The sequence below is a fragment of the Mus pahari genome, chromosome 20, assembly GCF_900095145.1.
Source record: "Mus pahari chromosome 20, PAHARI_EIJ_v1.1, whole genome shotgun sequence".
In the NCBI taxonomy this organism is placed as follows: Eukaryota; Metazoa; Chordata; class Mammalia; order Rodentia; family Muridae; genus Mus; species Mus pahari.
The window spans coordinates 47,049,541-47,063,554 of record NC_034609.1 but is presented as its reverse complement, the minus strand read 5'-3'; the positions used below and the strand labels follow the sequence as shown (position 1 = coordinate 47,063,554).

At 50.3% G+C, this 14,014-nt stretch overlaps 2 protein-coding genes across 2 annotated transcripts in view; both read left to right on the top strand.

Moving 5' to 3' along the window:
• Nucleotides 1-2,152, top strand: part of Nup133 (nucleoporin 133) — a 46,267-nt gene extending 44,115 nt beyond the window's left edge. Inside the window, exon 26 of the mRNA XM_021220211.1 lies at nucleotides 1,943-2,152. Within this exon, the coding sequence (XP_021075870.1) occupies nucleotides 1,943-2,079 (137 nt within the window). The 3' untranslated portion in view covers nucleotides 2,080-2,152. The remainder of the gene's footprint in view (nucleotides 1-1,942) is intronic.
• A 4,502-nt stretch (nucleotides 2,153-6,654) lies between these two features.
• Nucleotides 6,655-9,623, top strand: Acta1 (actin alpha 1, skeletal muscle). The gene is made up of 7 exons (XM_021220093.1): nucleotides 6,655-6,738; nucleotides 7,690-7,830; nucleotides 7,934-8,258; nucleotides 8,401-8,562; nucleotides 8,660-8,851; nucleotides 8,982-9,163; nucleotides 9,240-9,623. Exons 2-7 carry the CDS (start codon nucleotides 7,702-7,704, stop codon nucleotides 9,381-9,383), a joined length of 1,134 nt encoding a protein of 377 aa, XP_021075752.1. The 5' UTR covers nucleotides 6,655-6,738; nucleotides 7,690-7,701; the 3' UTR covers nucleotides 9,384-9,623.
• Nucleotides 9,624-14,014: the final 4,391 nt, after the last annotated feature.

The window sequence follows — 14,014 nt, the reverse complement described above, 5'->3', positions numbered from 1 at the left end:
TATCTGTAGTCCTCGCCTTCACAGGCATCAGGCATATATGTAGTGTGCATTCATACTTGCAGGCAGAACACTCATACATATACAATAAATCTAAATAACTAAGTAGATAGATTTTTAAAGAAAATATAATTTAAAAATTGGTACTGGAGAGGTGGCTGGACAGTTAGGAGAACTTGCTGCTGTTCCTAAGAAGCTGGGTTTGATTCCAGCAGCCACACAGTGACTCACAACCATCTGTACCTCCATTTCCACGGGGTAGAACCCCTGGCCTCTCAGAACACCAGGCACACGTGTGGTGCACACATAGAGACATTCAGGCAAAATACTCATGCATAATGATATTAAAATGCATAAAGATTTTTAAAAATCTTTTTTTTTTTTAAATTATATGTTAAGTACACTATAGCTGTCTTCAGACACCCCAGAAGAGGGCATTGGATGTCTTTATGGATGGTTGTGAGCCACACCATGTGGTTGCTGGGATTTGAACTCAGGACCTTCAGAATATCAGAAAGGCACAGAAGACAGAACAGTCTACAGAGGAGTGATTAGTACATAATTACTGGATCCACACCAGGGAGGGTGCCAGGTCCAGGCAGTGCACAGACCGGCCGGCCTGCCTGCCTCTGGCAGGTCTTTATAGATCTGGAGATGCTGTATTTGAAACATCCAGTGAATGAATGGAGCCTGAGTCCAGCGACCTTACAGAATGACTAAGGATGGCAGTCACATGACCCCCAACAATGGCTGTGCACATACTGCAAGGTGTATTGTTTAATCTCCATAGAGCATGCCTGCCCTTGCCTACATTGAACACACCTGCCCCTTCCTATATAGAACCCCCGCCCCTGCCTATATAGGACCCCTGCCTACATAGAACATGCCTGCCCTCACCTGGCATACGGGTGCTCGGGACACCTTTTGGGTTCTGATGATACTGAATTGTTCGACAAGCGCCTCCTCTCAAGGATACCTTCTTTAAAACCATAGTCAGGCCTGGCATGGTGGAGCACTGGGGAGGTAGATGCAGGCAGGTGTCTGTGTGCACAAGTCCAACATGGTCTACAAAGCAGTTCCAGGACAGCCAGGTCTACACAGAGAAACCCTGCCTCAAAAAACCAAAACAGCAGCAAAGAGAGCCTGATGGTAATGTAACAAGTGATATGACCTTGCTCATTTCAAGTCTCGTCCTGTTGTCTTTGTCAGATGAGGTCACATGCAGTGTTGTAATTGTGTGGATCCCTATGTCCTGGTGCCTGACCTCAGTTGTGTGTGTGTGTGTGTGTGTGTGTGTGTGTGTGTGTGTGTGTGTGTGTGCGCGCGCGCGTGTGTGTGTGCGCGCGTGCGTATGTGTTTGCATGTGCGTGCGCGTGTATGTGTGCGTGTGTTTGCATGTGTGCGAGTGTGTGTGCGTGCACGTGTGTGTGTTTGTTTGTGTGTGTGTGTGTGTGTGTGTTCATTTCTTGGGGACAAAGGCTTCCTGTGCTGCCCAGGCTGCTCATGGCTGGCTGTCAGGTTCAAGGGACCCTTCTCCTTCAGCATCCCCAATGCTGGAAGGACAGGCACCCTGCCAGGTTAAGTTTTAACACCTTTGCAGTCCTGTGGCCAGCTTTGTGACAGTGTTTCTACTAAATTATTCCCCCAATAGGGCAACAAAGAAATGACTATTAGTTGAAAACTTACACATTGAAGAAATGTCTTAAACTATAGGGAAAAAATTTTCAGATTCTACTGAGGATTTCCTCTGGAGCGTCTGCTCCGACCAATAGGAACCTGCAGGGCTCTGAGGCTCTGAAGAGGCTGCCATTCCCCTGAGGGCTCTGAATGGGAGGAGGCCGCAGTGTGGGCATGTTCGCTTGGTGACTTAGCAGTACTAGCTGCAGTACTGCTCGTGTGTGAAGGAGTCTCAGCCATCAGAAGTGACTGCGTCTTCTGTTTGCAGGCATCCAGCTCAGCGAGTACTTGCCAGAGGTGACAGACCTACTGCGAGCAGAGCAGCTGGGAAACCTCAAGTCCAACTCTTATTTTGAGTTTGTTCTAAAAGCAAATTATGAGTATTATGTCCAAGGACAGATGTGACATTTGTAGAAATGGTTGTTTCTAAAATTTGTTTAAATATTTGCTTATTAAAAAAAATACTGAGGCCAAAAAACTTAGGTCTGGATCAACCTGAAGTCTGTTTTGTCTGCAGCAGCCAGGTTTTCTATGCTTTATGTGGGAGCCATGGTATAAAAGGAGGGGGGACCCCGATGCTCTTTTTCAGCTGTGAGGTATTTCCCCCTCCTCTCCCCCTTGAAGTCACCCTTGCTTCTGTGTTGCTGCCCTTCTCCAGCCTCCCTTGGTCCAAAGAGGCAGCAAAACAAAAGGGGTTGCCTCGCCTCACCTGGTTGTCCAGTACCAGCCCTGAAATAATATAAGAATGTGTACAATAATATACATACAAGTAACATTTTATAGACTGAGCAAGTTGTGTCTATTTATTTGGGTCAGCAATTAAAAGAGGCTATGGGTTTGAGAGAACAGGGCAGCGGGAATGAGGTGGTGTTGGAGAGGGCAAGGGAAGGGGAAAACAGAGATTGCCCTCTGCATGTGGTACTCTGGGAGTCTCTGGGAAGCTGATCTCTTGGTTGGAGCCAAAGGGAAGTACCTACTTAGCAATATGAAGACGAGATTCCATTGATTTATACTGTGACCGAGAAACCAAAACACTGGGTCTAACTCAGGAGAGTTGGCAGCTGGTAATTCACTGGGAGTGTTCCTCACTTTCTACATTGATTTAAAAATTAAAAGCAAGGGTTGGGGCTGGAGAGATGGCTCAGCGGTTAAGAGCACTGTCTGCTCTTCCAGAGGACTTGAGTTCAATTCCCAGCAACCACATGGTGGCTCACAACCATCTGTAATAGGACCCAGGGCCCTCTTCTGAGATGGCTGAAGACAGTAACAGTACTCACATACATAAATCTTTTTTTTTTTTTTAAGATAAAAATTAAAAGCAAAAAAAAAAAAAAAAATTAAGATAGGGGTCTCACTATATAATGCTGGCTGACCTGGAATTCACTATTGGAGACCAGGGTGGCCTCAGATTCACAGATCCACCTGCATCCTGAGTTTGGGATTAAAGGTGTGGGCCACTATATCAATAATGGATGAGTCTTAATGAAAGTGTTTTAGTAAGATGTTTGTGTGGCTTTCTGAGCTATCAGTAAGTTGTCACTGCTACCAGATACGGTACTAGCATTGGCTACGATCTCAGTATTGACTCGTAAACCTAGGGTGGTTTCTAATCTCACCATACACAGTCCCTTCATAAGCATCATAATGCCAAGGCTGATCTAACCAGAGATGTTGCTCTGAGAACTCTGGCCATGGCCTACCTGTGAAGGAGGGGGCTAAACCTTTATGGCAACTACCACAGCTCCAGAATGGCTGGCATGTAAACTTACTCCAGCAGTAAAAATGAAATTAAGACTTTCAGTTTTGAATATCTTTCCCTCCTAAGTTTTAAACACTGGTCACATAATCCATCTCTGAAGAATGAATGATTTGTTTCTAAGTCAGGTGGCTAAGACTGTCTCCTGGTACCCAGTGTACATTCTTCTTGGGACCCTTGTTGCCCTATCCGTTAGTTCAGCATGAACTAGTTAGGACTGTGAATGGCAGCAGCCACCCTTGTCCCTGAGGTAAGTGTGTTCTGAGGATGTGTGAGTCAGAACCTGAAAGGGCCCTAGCAACCTGTACGGAGCACATAGGGAAAGGTTTTATTGATCTTGACTGGATGCTGTGGAGAGCCAGAGGTCTGCAAGACAAACTCATGGCGTCTCAGGCTGTCATGGTCCCACATTCTGAGTGTTCCCAGTGTGGCCTCCCCCACCACTGCCTGTCTGTCCTCAGAATGGCATAATATTCATGTATAAAATAAAATATATGCTGAAAAACTGTGTATATATGTTGTATATATTTGTACATATAAACTCTGGCTGGCCTCAAACTCCCAGTCCCTCTGCCTCAGCTTCCCAAGTGCTAAAACTGCAAGTGTGCACACTAGCCATGGCTAGAACAACTTTTTTTTAAGGCGTGTGGAGCCTGACATTCAACTCATATCCTAAATAAACACAAGTCACTGGTCGACCAGAAGCCCTGGGCTTCTGTTTTGAAATGAGCTGCAGTGGTCCACCTTTTATATTATGTGGGGAATGGTGAGTACTTGGCACACAGTCTGACTTCTGTTCTCAGAGGAGCTTCTCCAGTTTTTCCTTCCCCTGCTAGGATGGCAGGTCCTTGCTTGCATCTGTATTGCCTTAATAAAAACAAGGTTTTCTTTTTGTCTGTTTTTCACTTGTAGGAACCAGCTTCTTAGGCTCAGCGGGGAAGCACTGCAGGATGGGCAGCCCGAATTCATTCCTCAGTGTGAGTGGAGAGAGAGGACCAGCTCCCTGTCCTGTCCTGTGACACGTGTGCCCTCCCTGTGAGGCTCTGTGGTTCCAGAACTGCTGCAAGGGTTGGAAGGGTAGAGCCGACCTGTGCTGCTGCCCACAGAAAGGGGGAAAGACAGACAGACTGATGCTAATACAAACCTAGTTTACAACAGGACTACAGGATTGCAGTGGTGCCTGTTAGCTGTCCTGTTTGCTTCTAGTAGATACCGCAAGGACTAACAGGAAGTGAGGGGTGAAGGGGCAAGAGAGAGAGAGAGAGATTGAGAGAAGGTGTGGGTGTGTCGCATGGTGGCGTAAGTGACCTGCACACAAGCATTTAAGGCACCAGCAAGAAGACCAGCCGGCGAGAGCCTAGCCAGGATTCCAGAGGAAAACTGTCAGAAAAGGACAGTGCAGCTGAGGTTAGAGTTAATCTGCCCTGCTCACCTGCCTGCTGCTGGGCCAGTTCTCAGACCACTGCGTTCACAGTCCACTTTAAGTGTGCTGTCATGCAAAGCTGAGAAATCTGCATGGTGGGATAAGCAAGAGCTTCCGCAAGCAGGCGTGCAGAGTCTGGGGTGGTACATACAGCCCGGCCCCGCTGAGGTCCATTATCAGGACAATCCTCCCTACATCCGTGCCCCAAGTGGAAGCACTCCCCAAAGCTCCCCATAGTATGCATTTGCTGCTTACTCCTTTTTAATAGTTCCGTGGTCCTGGCACAGGGCATAGGCAAAGTCACAGAGCTGATGCTGGTTAGGCAGTGCAGCTCAGGTTTAGGAAGAGCTGTGTGGGAGCCTGGAATTGCTTCATGGAGCCTCTGCTCTCAGAGGCTCTGCACCTGTCCCAGCTGCTAAGTTCCACTCCAAATGGGAACGGCTATTTTGGGAGCGCTTAAGCCATCAGAAAAGTGAATGGCTCCATGGTGGCTTGGCTCTGATGCACCCCTCAAAGCATGTCTCCGGTTGGTCACAGAACACTTTCCTTTGGGCTTTCTGACCAAATTGAGACAGGCGCCAAGAGGTGACCTCTACTCACCCCCGCCCCAGCCCCAGCTTCCATAAGTAGCTCCTTCTAGAAACCCAAAGGCAGATCCCCATCTATCAGCGGTATAAATAGAACCCACACAGGCCTGGCAGGTGGTGGCCCCAAGGTGCATGGGAAGCAGCCGGGCTGACGGGCATCATCCTCTAAATATAAAGATGAGTCTGCCCGGGAGGAGCCGCTCCTGGGCTCCAGTGTAAGGTCTTAGTGCTCCTTAGAAGGTATATTCATCAGCACCTCTCTCTGCCTCAGCCCCCTCTAGGTCCCAACAGTGCCAGGTATGACCCTTCTTTCAGTCCCAGGGGAGGGAAGCTTAGTGCTACCAAAGAAGGGGTAGCATTTGCTCAGCCTAGCCAACTCGATGACAGTCAATTCTGAGTTTGGGATTTACACACACACACACACACACACACACACACACTGACTCTTCCATTCCTCTCAAGAGTACACTGCAGAAAGCAGAGACAGCTCTAATGCCCTGGCCTCCCATTCCATGTGCCAGGGCCACATAGTCCCCATGCCTCCTCTCACCACCTCCTCCCCTCTCTTCCACCAGTTGTCTGCCCAGTGACAGCTGCATATCCTACACTGACTGACAGCATTGTGGGGGGTGAGTGGGGGTGATGTGTGTCAGATCTCTGGATTGGGGGAGCTTTGAAAGTGGGAAAGAAAACGGAGTTCAAAGGTGGGGCTTATTTTCCATCCCTACCTGGAGCCCATGACCCCTCCCGGCTCACCTGACCACAGGGCTCCCTCCCCTGAGCTTAAGCATCAAGGCCTGGTAGTCTTGAGTTAAGAACCCATAAGTGGGGTGCATTGTGGCAGGTCAGCAACCGTGTGTCCAGGTGGGCAGATCTGGGGAGACCTTTGAAACAGGTAAAACTTGGGAAGTGCAGACCAGCGGTCTTCAGAACAGTGACCTTTGGCCCAGCCCAGCCCTTCATCGAGCCTTGGAGCCAGCTGGGAGGGGCAGACAGCTGGGGAGACTCTCCATATACGGCCTGGTCCGGTCCTAGCTACCTGGGCCAGGGCCAGTCCTCTCCTTCTTTGGTCAGTGCAGGAGACCCGGGCGGGGACCCAGGCTGAGAACCAGCCGAAGGAAGGGACTCTAGTGCCCGACACCCAAATATGGCTTGGGAAGGGCAGCAACATTCCTTCGGGGCGGTGGGGAGAGAGCTCCCGGGACTATATAAAAACCTGAGCGAGGGGACAGGCGGTCACACGGACGTGAAGCCTCACTTCCTACCCTCGGCACGCAGGGCCAGAGTCAGAGCAGCAGGTAGGGTGGGGGTGGGGAGGGTGACCTGGAGACCCAGAAGAGAGAGCTGTCGAGCCTTGGGCCTGTATTTAGCACTGAGTTCTGGAAGTTTCTCCAAACTCATATCCAGCCCATTTGGGCTGCTGACTGGGCATGTAGGACGTGCCTGGGGGTCTGACATCTATCCATTGCCACCCGCAGACTCCTCCCTCCCCTCTTACTGGGGACTGAAGCCAGGTCCTCCTACAGGGGAGCAAGCTGGTGCTCTCCTACTGAGAGATTTCTTTCCAGCTTTTCATTCCCCTCTCCTTCCCCCCCCCCTTTCTCTGCTGGTATCAAATCTGGGCTCTTGTGATGCAAGAGGTCGGCTGGATCGCCCACTGAGCTACACCCCAGCTCCTGGGAGACCGATTTGAGGATGAGCTTGGAGAGAGTCAAGCCTGGGGCAGCTCCCTCTGAGCTCAAGGCTTTACTAAAGGGCAGCAACCCTGGCTACTCTTCTCTGAAATGGGTGACAGGTGGAAGGGTTCCTTCTGAGTTTGGAATGCTGTGGGTGTTCAATCCGACAGCTTTTCCATAGTTGGGACATCACCACCCTGCCCCGGGGAAGAATCCTCGACCCTCTCACAGGACAGGCAGGTGGGCAGCGTGCCTTAATGCCTCCTTCACAGAAGAGATTGTGAGCAGAGAGGATAGGACTAGTGCTAGCTGTGGTGTGTGTGGTGGCCTACAGTGAATGTAGAGGGTCTCAGGATGTCGCCTGCACGCCTAGTTGGAGGACTTAGTGTGAGTCACAGACCACTCTCCATAGCGAAAGCTCGGCCTTAAGCTGGAAGAGCACCCTCTGGCCCCCTGCAAGGAAGGGGAAGGGGGAAAGAAGTTTCTGGATCTCCAAAGTGAAGATGGGTTAGGTGGAGCCTCACCCTAACCCCCCACCACATATACACAACGCTCAACACCTTGTCTTTGCAGAAACTAGACACCATGTGTGACGAAGACGAGACCACCGCTCTTGTGTGTGACAACGGCTCTGGCCTGGTGAAAGCTGGCTTTGCCGGGGATGATGCCCCCAGGGCTGTGTTCCCATCCATCGTGGGCCGACCCCGTCACCAGGTCAGGCTGCTGGCAGGGAAAGATAGGCTCTCTGAATCCAGCCAATGTTCTCCTCGCACCCCAGCCGTCTGTAGTAACAAGTGTCTGATGTCTCCGTCTGCAGGGTGTCATGGTAGGTATGGGTCAGAAGGACTCCTACGTAGGTGATGAGGCCCAGAGCAAGCGGGGTATCCTGACCCTGAAGTACCCCATTGAGCACGGCATCATCACCAACTGGGACGACATGGAGAAGATCTGGCACCACACCTTCTACAATGAGCTGCGTGTGGCCCCTGAGGAGCACCCGACCCTGCTCACCGAGGCCCCCTTGAACCCCAAAGCTAACCGGGAGAAGATGACTCAAATCATGTTTGAAACCTTCAACGTGCCTGCCATGTATGTCGCTATCCAGGCGGTGCTGTCCCTCTATGCCTCCGGCCGTACCACCGGTAAGCGCTCACACATGGCCCACGCGCTGGTCCGGGTAGGATTGCCCCAACATTCCAGCCCAGTTTTTTAATCCTCTGCCATATCCTGTCCTGCGCCGCCTGCTGGTCCCTGCCACTCACACACTGCCTCTCCCCTGCACAGGCATCGTGTTGGATTCTGGGGATGGTGTCACCCACAACGTGCCCATCTATGAGGGCTATGCCCTGCCACACGCCATCATGCGTCTGGACCTGGCTGGTCGCGACCTCACTGACTACCTGATGAAAATCCTCACTGAGCGTGGCTATTCCTTCGTGACCACAGGTGCGTGCTCCCAGTGCCCGCTGAGGGTGGACCGGCAGAGGGTGAGCACACGCCCCAGGCCTTGCCCTGAGGCCTCCCACTGCTTTTGCTCCTGCAGCTGAACGTGAGATTGTGCGCGACATCAAAGAGAAGCTGTGCTATGTGGCCCTGGACTTCGAGAATGAGATGGCCACCGCTGCCTCTTCCTCCTCCCTGGAGAAGAGCTATGAGCTGCCCGACGGGCAGGTCATCACCATCGGCAATGAGCGTTTCCGTTGCCCGGAGACGCTTTTCCAGCCTTCCTTTATCGGTGAGCCCGCTCCGCTGGTGTGCGGGGATCAGTTTTCCCCTGCCCCACGCCACAGAGTACGGGGTCTCCACCCGCCGGTCCCTTAGTCGGACTCTGTGGTTGCTCACACTGCCTCTCCCCTGGACACCAGGTATGGAGTCTGCGGGGATCCATGAGACCACCTACAACAGCATCATGAAGTGCGATATCGACATCAGGAAGGACCTGTACGCCAACAACGTCATGTCAGGGGGCACCACCATGTACCCTGGTATCGCTGACCGCATGCAGAAGGAGATCACAGCTCTGGCTCCCAGCACCATGAAGATCAAGGTGGATGACGTGCCTGGTGTGGGCGGAGTCCAGGGGCGGGGGGAACACGCAGGCACCTGACACTCTTGTCTTGCAGATCATCGCCCCCCCTGAGCGCAAGTACTCAGTGTGGATCGGTGGCTCCATCCTGGCCTCGCTGTCCACCTTCCAGCAGATGTGGATCACCAAGCAGGAGTACGACGAGGCTGGCCCCTCCATTGTGCACCGCAAATGCTTCTAGGCGCACCCGCGTCTGCGTTTGCGCTCTCTCTCCTCAGGACGACAATCGACAATGTGCTGTGGTTGCAGGGTGGCCCTGTCCTCCGCCATGGTTCCACCGCCGCCACTGCAGCTGGCGCCTGTTTTTGACGTGTACATAGATTGACTCGTTTTACCTCATTTTGTTATTTTTCAAACAAAGCCCTGTGGAAGGAAATGGAAAACTTGAAGCATTAAAGCCAGCCATTCTGTTTTGCTCCAATAAAGTGTGTGTTGTCTTTTTTTACTGGGAGTAGGCAGTGGGCAGACAAAGGACCTGTCTCCACCTCTCACTGTTCACAGACTGGGAGAACTCCTTAGAAAACGAAGTTAGAAAGTTAGGTCTTCTCACCCAAGCCCCATGGTTTTCTCTTCCAAATCATAGGGGATCTAAGTGGCTTGCCAGTGGCGGTCCCTGGCTGCTTGGCAAAGTATCTTCCCCTTTAAGAGACAGCCACGGCCCGTTGTGACTTGGCGGGCGCTAGCCGTGGTGCTGCCTGAAGCGCCTCTTGCCAGGGCTGGAAATTGGATCCTCTAGCCTAACAAGTGTGTAATGAGAACAGTCGCCATCTCTTCCTTTCCATCATATGCTGGTGGCACAGAGAAACGCTCTTCTTGCAGGGCTGTAGAGAAGCTACCAGGGAGGGGGACAAAGAAGTATCTGGTCTATCCTGAGTGGAAGCACCTCACAAATCCAAGGCTGGCAGCCGGGCTCATAGAAGACACAAGCACAAGGATTGGTCACCTCTTGCCATCTTAAAAACCCAACCCAGAGCCTTAAGCTAAGCCAACACACAACCACTGGGCTACATCCCAGCCGCCACCAAACGTTTGAAAGATAAAAACCACTACAGTTTGAAATTCCCCAGGAGAGAACGTCACCTGCTTTTATCTATTTCTTAGACATGATCTCATACTTAGTAGAGGCTGGCCTTGAACGCTCAGTCACGCTTCCTCCCCAGCCTCTCTAGAGTTGGCATCCCAGGCTCAACTTGCTGTTGAGAGTATCTTACTATTCCCAGTCACTATTTCCAAGGGCAGTGGTCTAAATAAAACAGAGGCCAACTCAAGAAAAGAAACCAGCTCACTTAGAAGCATGTTCACAGAGAGGCTAGACTGTGTAGCTGTTATCTGCCACAAAGCTGAGGGCGTATTCTCTCTTCCTTTCCTAGTGACAAGCTCCAGAAATGTCCAAGGACCCCAGGGCACTGTTCAGAAGATCTGGCTTCTACATACAACTTCTGTCTTTATTACAATGAGCACATGGTGCCAGACTTACTGAAAGCCACAGGTCTGTTCAGCACGGAGGGAAGTTTAAGATGGACCAATTTCTAGCCTTATATAGGAACTCTGGTTGCACTGATAATATTAACTATAAATAAGGATGTCTGGCCTGCTGAGACCCAGTGCTGGACAAACCTCGTCCACAGCCTGAATAATTTGCACAGCAAATCACCCTGGAAACCATCGGTATTCTCTAAGTTTGCTGCCACATTGAGCGTGTTGGAGCCAGGGGCTTAACTATGAGCACAGCAGAGTAACGGACCCATTTCTCCTGCAATCACCAAGCAACTCAAGATACACTGAAGCTGACAGAAGTGTGAACTCTGGAACAGAATCGCTTCCCTGAGCACCCGTCAGAGGGAAGCTGACAGAAGTGTGAACTCTGGAACAGAATCGCTCCCCTGAGCACCCGTCAGAGGCTAAGACTCAGTTTGCCACTGAGAAGGGGACAAAACTCATGAGCTGTATAATGTCACTCAAGATGCGTGTGTACCAAGCCTAAAGTTCCCTTTCTTTTCCTGATATTTCTCTGTCATACATTTCATTAAGTGTTCCGCATCTTTTCACGCCCTTGGAGAAAGTTGTTGATATCTGACAAACCCTTATAAAGGAGGCCGGAAACTTCAGTGTAGCAGGTTGCATGGAAAGGATGAGCAGATTGGAACACAGCAAGAACCTAGAACATGCGAGCGTTCCTTCCAGGTGGGGAGAGCATCAACCACCTCACTGTTACCTCATCCCTACTGGAGCAAGAGATTTTGTTGAAAAGCTGCTTAGAGAATCAGTATGCATGTCAGTCCCTCGATTTAGGGAATAAAGATGAGAGAAAAAATGTTGTTCCCAGCACAGAAAAACCACGCACTCCCCCCCACCGACACACAAAGAGATGGGGGTGTGCTGAATTTGGTAACACAAGCTAGTAATCCCAACACTAGGGAGATAAAGGAATTTAAAGTCATCCTAGACACTGCAGTAAGTTTGAGGTCAGCCTGGTCAACATGAGACCCTGTATCAACACAAAACAACATAGCAAAGCACACAACAGGTCACGCCACACACACCCTCACACACGTACACACACATACATATACAACACACACATACATACAAGCATACATACACACACATACACACGTACACACACACGCATACACACATACATACAAACATGCATATACACACACACACACACACACACACACACACACACTACACTGTAAGCTGTGTGTCTCAGCGTGCACTTGGATGACTGCTCTCTCCCCTTGGGGTTCTAGCTTAGCAGAGGAAAGAGCAGCAGCAGTATTAAGGAACCAGTGTGTGGGCTGGTGAGATGGCTCAGCGGTTAAGAGCACTGACTGCTCTTCCCGAAGGTCCTGAGTTCAAATCCCAGCAACCACATGGTGGCTCACAACCATCTGTAACAAGATCTAACGCCCTCTTCCAGAGTATCTGAAGACAGCTACAGTCTACTCACATATAATAAATAAAAAAAAGAAAAGAAAAGAAAAGAAACCAATGTGTAGGAACTGTGGGCGTGACAGCAACCAGATGAGATGTGGTCAAAGCACTGCTTTCTGTTCCACAAAGGCACACAGAACAGCAACGAAAACTGATAAAACACAGCCTCCAAGCCTTAAAAAGTGTGGTGTCCTTTCATTGCTTCTAAAGCTCTGCCCAGCTTCCCTTGGAGCCTAGGGATCTTGCCCCAAACTCCACTATTGTCTTGTTTGTTGTTGTTCTGCCAAAGAGAGAGGGTGACCTTGAACTTCTGGTCTAGATGGTCAGATCCAGTGACTGGAACTACAGGGGTCCTCCTGCATGCCTAGTTTATGGAGCTGGGGGTGGGGTGGGGAAACTAGCGCTTTGCACATCATATGTTATACAAGCACTCTACCAGCCGAGGCCCAGTCCCAGCCCTGCTGCTGGGTTCCAAGCCACTGTCCTGGAGAAGTCCCTGGAGGACAACACCAGCTGGAAGGCGGGGCGCCTGGAGGCCCTGCAGACTAAAGCTGACACATAACATGCCCACGGACCATCTCAACCATGAAAAAAATAACAAAACGAAGGGCAAAATGGACAAAGGAATTAGGTCAAAGTGACAAATCACCACAAAGCTTCTATGGGGAGCACGAGGGCTGGGTTTATGGGTTTTTTCCTTTTCTGCCCCCCTGAATTCTTCCATGTTCTATTCAACTTAATATTCCCTGCAGATGTATGTCATGTTAGTATTAAAATATTAAAGTGAAATGAAAAGCAAGTCAGTAGGCAAAGAAAAAGACCGCACTCCCCCGCTGCGGGGGTTCTAGTTCAGGGGCCAGGAGGATGTATTGGTTTGGGTTCTGCAAAGAAACAGACCAATGGGATGAACAGACATACAAAGATTGTCATGTGTTTTCTACGAGAGTTATCTGGGGACTTACAAAGCCTCCTAGCTTAACGGCGTGTACACAACACTAACTTATTACTCTATCTTATGTATATAGTTTGGAGCCAGCTCTCTTTACATAGATGGAACTACATAGCACTACTTTGTAAGCCAAACAGCTAATGTCCTCTTAAAGCCAGCAGAGGATTGTCACAACAGGTCATGGCTGCTAGGCTTGGTGACTGTAAATGGTCCTTTGTAGTGGCTAGGTTGTGCCACTGGATGCTTATCTGAGCAGCCAGCCTTTCCTCCCAGCCAGTGGTGTGTAATTCTGCCCTAATTAGATGTGGCCTTACAGTTTAGGGGAAGAGCTGTTACAGTAAGGGCACAGTTGGAAAAGACTGGGGGGGGGCACTTAGGCAGCTTTGGGGAAGCCCTCACATACAGGGTGAAGACTTTCCAGTGTGGCTGCCCTTGAGTATCCAACACTCCAGTCAAGAACCCCTCATCCATACTCTGAGTAGGCCAAACAGTGGAGGCGCACGCCTTTGATCCCAGCACTCGGGAGGCAGAGGCAGGTGGATTTCTAAGTTCGAGGCCACTCTACAGAGTGAGTTTCAGGACTATATATATATAGCCAAAGTTATACAGTTATACATAGAAACTCTGTCTCAAAAAAAAACAAACAAAAACAACAACAACAACAACAACAACAAAAGCTCTGAGTAGGGCTGGAGAGATGGCTAAATATCTCTTCTCTCCTTGTCTTTAAGCCTTAGGAGAGGTACCTCACACTCTTGGTTGTAGACACTCCAACAGCGATCAAAGGGCCTGAAAGCAGGTCCTGGGTTTGTCACTCTGGAGAATAGCCTTAGTGACTAGAGGAGGAGGAGGAGGCCAAAAGATGGAGGTAGGGGGAGGAGCAGGAGGTTGAAGTAGCAAGGAAGACCAGTGTGCTGGCTGGT

What these genes read in the sequence shown, in the direction of transcription:
- Acta1 (XM_021220093.1), top strand. Translation starts at nt 7,702, where the DNA reads ATGTGTGACGAAGACGAGACCACCGCTCTTGTGTGTGACAACGGCTCT. An exon ending in TGGGCCGACCCCGTCACCAG is followed by an intron (nt 7,831 to 7,933) that starts GTCAGGCTGCTG and finishes CTCCGTCTGCAG; the next exon opens with GGTGTCATGGTAGGTATGGG. An exon ending in CTATTCCTTCGTGACCACAG is followed by an intron (nt 8,563 to 8,659) that starts GTGCGTGCTCCC and finishes TTGCTCCTGCAG; the next exon opens with CTGAACGTGAGATTGTGCGC.